This window comes from Cololabis saira, chromosome 1 (genome assembly GCF_033807715.1).
Source record: "Cololabis saira isolate AMF1-May2022 chromosome 1, fColSai1.1, whole genome shotgun sequence".
NCBI classification, from domain to species: domain Eukaryota; kingdom Metazoa; phylum Chordata; class Actinopteri; order Beloniformes; family Belonidae; genus Cololabis; species Cololabis saira.
The window spans coordinates 49577735-49584927 of record NC_084587.1 but is presented as its reverse complement, the minus strand read 5'-3'; the positions used below and the strand labels follow the sequence as shown (position 1 = coordinate 49584927).

General features: G+C 40.5%; 2 protein-coding genes across 2 annotated transcripts; both read right to left on the bottom strand.

Moving 5' to 3' along the window:
• Positions 1-1944: 1944 nt before the first annotated feature.
• On the bottom strand, positions 1945-2548 carry LOC133447044 (histone H2A-like). The gene has a single exon (XM_061725454.1). It carries the CDS (start codon positions 2544-2546, stop codon positions 2160-2162), a length of 387 nt encoding a protein of 128 aa, XP_061581438.1. The 5' UTR covers positions 2547-2548; the 3' UTR covers positions 1945-2159.
• Positions 2549-4361: 1813 nt separating this feature from the next.
• Positions 4362-4786, bottom strand: LOC133447127 (histone H2B-like). The gene has a single exon (XM_061725595.1). It carries the CDS (start codon positions 4781-4783, stop codon positions 4409-4411), a length of 375 nt encoding a protein of 124 aa, XP_061581579.1. The 5' UTR covers positions 4784-4786; the 3' UTR covers positions 4362-4408.
• Positions 4787-7193: the final 2407 nt, after the last annotated feature.

The window sequence follows — 7193 nt, the reverse complement described above, 5'->3', positions numbered from 1 at the left end:
GGGCAGCTTGCGGATCAGCAGCTCCGTGGACTTCTGGTAGCGGCGGATCTCCCTCAGAGCCACGGTACCGGGCCTGTAGCGGTGAGGCTTCTTCACTCCGCCGGTGGCCGGGGCGCTCTTCCGGGCGGCCTTGGTGGCCAGCTGCTTCCTGGGGGCTTTGCCTCCGGTGGACTTACGAGCGGTCTGCTTGGTTCTGGCCATGGTGACTGATTCTGGATCAGGACGATAATGCTGGGAGAAGCGAGACTCGCTGCTCTCAAAGTGTGTGACTCGGTGACGCAGTCCAGACCTCCGCTCCTGATTGGTGGATTCTGCTCTGCAGCCCCGCCCCCCCCGGGAGCGAGCTCGCGCCTCAATGTGCGCCGTTTATTGGATAGAATCTTTTCAAAACTCCCGCCTAGTCCGGAGCCCCGCCCCCTGCCGTCTCTCTGTCCCGGTTGTGTAAATTAGTTAATTTATTTATTAGTTTATTTACTCCAATCACTAGAAACCAACCCCCAGTAGCAACACCAGTGAATTCATTTTCCTTTATAGAGAAAGTAAATCATTTCACAAACATGCTATTTATATATATATATATATATATATATATATATATATATATATATTTAATTACCTCTGAAAATCAGTTATTACAGAGCCTCACTTCAACCAGCAGAGAACCGATGAACTAGTTAGTGCTATAATCCAAAATGTTAAAATGTTTCTTTTCTAAACAATCTGCACTCAGTCATCTCGCATCTCTAGACGTCGTTATTGGTCGTTTCTTCTGAGACAGTTTAGTTTCCAGTAACAGATGTTACTGCTCCATACATCCTTTTGTGCTTTAAAGTTTGTGTCATTGTATGAGTGGATTGATCTTTAGTGGTTTTATGCTGTCATTTTGCAGACGCTTGTATCTAAAGCGACTTCAATGTGAGAGAACAAAAGCATAAAATCACATAGTAATTGTTATACGGTAATCGTGGCTTTCAGAGGAGTGTGTGGCTCTTAAAAGAGACTGCTCATTTATAGCTAATAAATAAATACGTTTATATACATAATTGACTGGTCTGAAAATACAATGTAACGGTTATGATTATTGTTTCAATGTTGTGCAGATGTTCATAATTTATCTATGTTATGTTATATTACATTATGAGAACAAGAACACACACTTAAGTGTGAAGATGTGCTACGTAACGATGATAATGTAACGACGAGAAGAAAGTGGCAGACATCGCTCTGTCAATCAACTACAGGACTGTCTCAGAAAATTTGTATATTGTGATTTTCTGTAATGCAATAACAAAAACAAAAATGTCATACATTCTGGATTCATTACAAATCAAATGAAATATTGGAAGCCTTTTATTATTTAAATATTGCTGATCATGGCTTACAGCTTAAGAAAACTAAAATATCCTATCTCAAAAAATTAGAATATTCTGGGAATCTTAATCTTAAATTTAAGATTAAACCGGGGTTGGTAGAGGGTGCAGACCAGGGGGGTGCATGAGGAAGTTTTTGCCAGCTTTGAGTGTCATGAATAAGTGGCATAACCGGCAACTGCCTGTCTCAGACGCCTCTGATTATCCATTATAATAAGATTTTAGCATTTACACAAACAAGGTTTGAAGCAATAAAACTATTCTCATAAAGAACACAGAAAAAATGTTGAGCAAATTAAAATGAGATCTAATTCATGGATAAGCGAATAAATATTTATCACTATGGAATTGCTTCCATCTTACTTTCCATAATGATTTTAGAACAGCAGGGATCACCTTTGAGTTACCAAACCAGTAATGACAGATTGTGTATTGTCAGAACGCTAAGTATATCAATAAAAGCAGTAAAGATAGTCCATGTACAAGCAGCAGCTTCTTTATTATAAAGTGAATCTGTTATTCGGCAGAAACCACTACAAAATCATACAGCAACTAAGCGAAAAAAGAACAGCCACACATTTCCTAGCAACCCTCACACAAAGTCCCTCCCTTTCTTATTCACTCACACACAATAGTCACAATTGAGTCTAGTTGCAGGAACGCTACAATATATAAAACTTTTTCTCCTCAAAACCTCGTTTACATTGTAAATAAAGACGGATCACAGCTCTTGAAGACAGATGTGTGGCTCTTAAAAGAGCCGTTGTGGTTCGGGGTTCAGTAGCAGCTTTACTTGGCCTTGGCGGCCTTCTCGGTCTTCTTGGGCAGCAGCACCGCCTGGATGTTGGGCAGCACGCCGCCCTGAGCGATGGTGACCCCCCCCAGCAGCTTGTTGAGCTCCTCGTCGTTGCGGACAGCCAGCTGCAGGTGACGGGGGATGATGCGGGTCTTCTTGTTGTCGCGGGCAGCGTTTCCAGCCAGCTCCAGGATCTCAGCGGTCAGATACTCCAGCACAGCCGCCAGGTAGACGGGGGCGCCGGCACCGACGCGCTGAGCGTAGTTGCCTTTACGCAGCAGTCTGTGGACACGACCCACTGGGAACTGCAGTCCTGCACGGGAGGAGCGGGTCTTGGCCTTCGCTCTGGCTTTCCCTCCGGTCTTTCCGCGGCCGCTCATGTTGATAAAGTCTTTCTGGAACTGGTGTCAAGAGAAACTGTGTCTCCAGCAGCGGAAAACCTCCTTAAATACCGGAGAGCGCGGGACGAGTCCTGCCGCACCAATCAGGACAGAGAGAAACGAGGCGGGAGTTTTGAAAAGATTCTATCCAATAAACAGCGAGCATGGGGGCGGGGGCCTCGTTCTTGGGGGCGGGGCCTATCTCCTGGGGGCTAAAGACCTGAATCTTGCTTGGTTTCCATTCTATGACAAGAAAAGTTGTGGATTTAGCCTGTTTTTTTTTTTAAATATAACTACTTGGTTATCTTGAATGTGGAAGTGTAGGCTATATAGGTCAGAACTGATAGTCTCCTATGTAAATAAAGATATATTAATCACACATTTTAAATTGTGAAACATTTTTCTCTCTTGAAAATGTAAAAGGAAACTTCCTCCCATCCCACCTTCTATCAGGTCCAGTGGAAAAGAATCAAAACTGGATTACAAGATTGTTTTGCTGTGCCAAATCCTCCAAAGTTTTAATTACATTTCATAAAATGAATAGAAACATACTGGGAAAAGGTGGCCATGTTGACATAAGTTGTTTCTTAATGAATGCATCAATAAACATGCGTTTAATGAAAAGAAAGAACTAAACTAAGACTGATATGGAGATGTGGGGGCTTCTGTGTTTGCTGGTTGAACCCAATACGACACAGCAAATATACCATACAAACTACAATGATGTGCTCATAGCCTGATAGGCCGACTTTTGTTGACACTGAAATGCTGTGGACATTCTTATTCCTGTAATAAAGCCCTAATGAAAACACAAAAGGGAATTAAAGCACATTTATTTATTTTAAATATTTTCAATTACACATTGATTGTCTTCAAGTGAAACATTTACATTTTTAATTTGTCATTTTAACTCATGTGGCTCTCTGCCCCATCTTGCTCCTCTTTCAGGAAGTAAATTTGGAATCACATTTTTAGAGATATTTAAACAAAGTCTTTGCTTTGTTGGCAGTAGCCTTCTCTGGTTACATCCATCCATCTCTGAGTTGTTGCCACTAACCTCGCCAGAACCAAACTACAGCAGGTGGCAGTTCTCACGAGGCCGGTTACAATTTAGTTAAGAGAGGCACAGGAATGATCGGGAAACGGGAAGTTACTAATACGGGAGGGCGGTGGGAAAGAGGGGTAAAATACAGTAGTTTGACAGGTATGTCCTAAACACACATTTAAAATTAGACTCAGAGGGAGCAAAGTCCAACCTCGCAAACAGTTTAGTCAGGCAGTCATTGGAGTTGAGACATTTTTAAGTAACTTAAAATTATACAAAATAATGCAGATGTCCAACAAATAAACCATCTTACATCTTTTTTTGAAAAAAAAAGTAATGAATTTTAGTCTAGTCTAGGTCTAGTACAATTATTTTAATTAACATCATTCAGCTCAACCATGTCAGAAGGTATTTGATGTGCTTTAACAATGCTGAATGGAATAAATGATTTCTGTCATGCATTACTTGCACCTATGAGGATTTATAACTTTAAAGTTTATTCTTAACCCTGTTAAATTCTCTCTCATTAGTCAATGACTACATAATTTCTTATTTCAACCCGAGTGGGTTATAGTTTATTATAGTTTCTGCACACGATCAATAAGATAACAGCCCAACCTGTTCATGCGTGGTAGCAACTCTCCTGCAACGTAAAACAATAGTTCCAATGAACATATATGTAAACAATAGCAAATTGATACAAACCCCAGACTAATGATTATTTACTATTCATGTTATGTTGGTGGAGGAAGTTCCATGCTCTGCAGATTGTGTGTGTGGCTCTGAAAAGAGCCGTTGGTTTGTATTGGGTGTTGGTCTACTTGGAGCTGGTGTACTTGGTGACGGCCTTGGTTCCCTCGGACACGGCGTGCTTGGCCAGCTCCCCGGGCAGCAGGAGGCGCACGGCGGTCTGGATCTCCCTGGAGGTGATGGTGGAGCGTTTGTTGTAGTGAGCCAGACGAGACGCTTCAGAGGCGATGCGCTCAAAGATGTCGTTGACGAACGAGTTCATGATGCCCATGGCCTTGGAGGAGATGCCGGTGTCGGGGTGGACCTGCTTCAGCACCTTGTACACGTAGATGGCGTAGCTCTCCTTCCTGCTCTTTCTCCTCTTCTTGCCGCCTTTCCCGGCGGTCTTGGTCACGGCTTTCTTGGAGCCCTTCTTGGGCGCGGACTTGGCGGGTTCAGGCATGTTTCCTTCTTCAGAAACGAATGAACTGCCTCGGTCAGAGAGGCTGCTTTTATCCAGCTGCAGGCAAACCGCGCTGCGCCGTCGCTCCTCTGTGATTGGTCGAGACTCCGCTGGTTGTTCAGCATGCAGACGCCTCCTCGCTGCTGCTGCTGCTGCTGCTGCTGGTTGTGACGTAGCAGCTTGAATGAACAAACGCCACAGACATTTTTATTCCTGGAGTGTTGCAGCACAGCCTCTCTACGAAGCTGCTGCTTTTATCAGACCTAGTATGTTTATCTTATATGTATTTTATTCACAGTACTTTTTTTTTTGGCGGTTCTCTCTGGAGCAGCTGGATATCGACACACAACCGACCGTTACGTAACAGTTTTCTTTTTAATCTTTATTTAAATCTTTAAATACAAAATAAATTAAGAACAAGGGTAACATACAAATACAGAGATTCGAACACCATATTGAAAATAAATAAACAAAATAATATATAAAGGACAAGACAGTTGAATTTTTTAATTAAAAGGATAAATAAAAATAAAAACAACATAATGTGCGAGAGTAGGTTTCATGTAGACACATTTACATACAGATGTCGATGGTCTTTTGTGCCTTTGTGTTTTTTGATGAGTAAATTGTCATTATATATTGATCAAGTTCTTTTTTTAGTACAAGGAGTTCAGGCTTTCTGTGGATGAATTTGGACTTGTGTATGTGAAATTTAGCTAAAAATAAAAACAGATTGATAAAAAAGAAAGCGTCCCTATCTTTGTGATTAAAATTATGAAAACCAAAAATATCATTCTTAAAATAAAGATGAAAATAAGAAAAGACAGAATCAACAATATATTTGTGGAAGTCCCTCCAGAATTTATAAGTGAATTCACATGACCAGAATAAGTGAGAATATGTCTCAGGATGCCTTTGGCAAAAAGAACAATTAACGTCTATATCCTTCTTAAATTTTGATAAATATTGTTTTGCAGGGTAGAATTTGTGTATCAATTTAAAAGAGATCTCTTTGACTTCATTTGTTAGAAAGAATCTTTGTGGTAACGACCAAACTTTTGTCCACTCAATAATAAAATGTGGCTGGTGGGATGGAGGTTAATCCATCCTGAAACATGGCTTTTACTTTGGCATTCGGAAGCTTAGCAGATGAAAAGCAAACACTACCAAGAGAAGACTGAGACACATCAGGAGGGCTGCATGATAGAGGAGAACTGTAGGAGTACCTGAATAACATGCACAGACCAGAAGGAAAAGCATCAAACACGACTGGAAATTCTCTAGGTGTTATTGGTACATTATATCTCATTAGAAATGCGGAGTAATTATACAACAATCCATCTTTTTTGAACAATTGACTAACCAAAACAATTCCACTGTCAAACCATTTATCTAAAAATAATGTTTTGTTTTTGTAAACAATATTACAGTTGTTCCAAATTAAGCAACTTTGCGGAGAGAAATTGTGTTTGTAAATCAATGTCCATGCTAAGAGAACCTGTTGATGGAAGTGAGAAAGTTTCAGTGGTATTTTTTGAATGCTATAATTACAGAGCAGCAGGAAATTAAGGCCATCTAAGTTTGAGAATACATGGTGAGAAATAAAATTCTCACCATGTGGGGTTTTTCAAATACTTTTTGATCCAATTTATCTTGAAAGTATTATAAGCGCGTCGAAATCAATACAATTCAAACCACCTTTGACATAGGAGCTTAAAGTGACAGATTTTCATAAGTAGTGGGTTTACCGTAACGTTACAGTCTGTTTTCTTCTCTTTACTCAGTGACGTAAACCCTCTGGAACTGTAGACCTGGAAAAAAAAAATAACTAGGCACACTCACATTGCGTGGACAAAGAAAATACATTAAATCAATGAATAAAATGCTCTCAGTATTTTATTAAACACTTGAAAAAACTATAACAATCTAAATTCAATATTTCCAGGGTGCAATACCTGCACACCCTCCTAATTATTTTAAATTTACTCTCATTTGACTTTTATTCGTTTTCCAGTTTTATGTGATGTTTGGACCATTACATCGTGCTCCTCAGGCAGATCAGTAAACAGTAAATACTTTAATCAGCAGATGTAAAGCACCAGACTGAACAGGATGAGGAGAAAGTGGAGCTGGACTGAAATGAGACCCAGCAGTGTTCACATGCTGATCAAACTTGGTGCTAAACTCATCGTAACCAGGAACTGCTGGTTCAAATGAGCAAGTCAGTCATGGTTTGTGGAGTTGGACTCGCCGCTGCAGGACCAGTATCTTTCTACCTGCTTGGTCTTGTGTAGTGAAGTTACACAAGTGCTGCCAGTGAGCACTTGAAAAGAAACAAAGTTTGTAGGTTTATAGTGGAGTGAGAAAACCGGGATGAAGGTTATTTAACACGTTGGTTTTTTTATAGACC

What these genes read in the sequence shown, in the direction of transcription:
- LOC133447044 (XM_061725454.1), bottom strand. Translation starts at nt 2,546, where the DNA reads ATGAGCGGCCGCGGAAAGACCGGAGGGAAAGCCAGAGCGAAGGCCAAG.
- LOC133447127 (XM_061725595.1), bottom strand. Translation starts at nt 4,783, where the DNA reads ATGCCTGAACCCGCCAAGTCCGCGCCCAAGAAGGGCTCCAAGAAAGCC.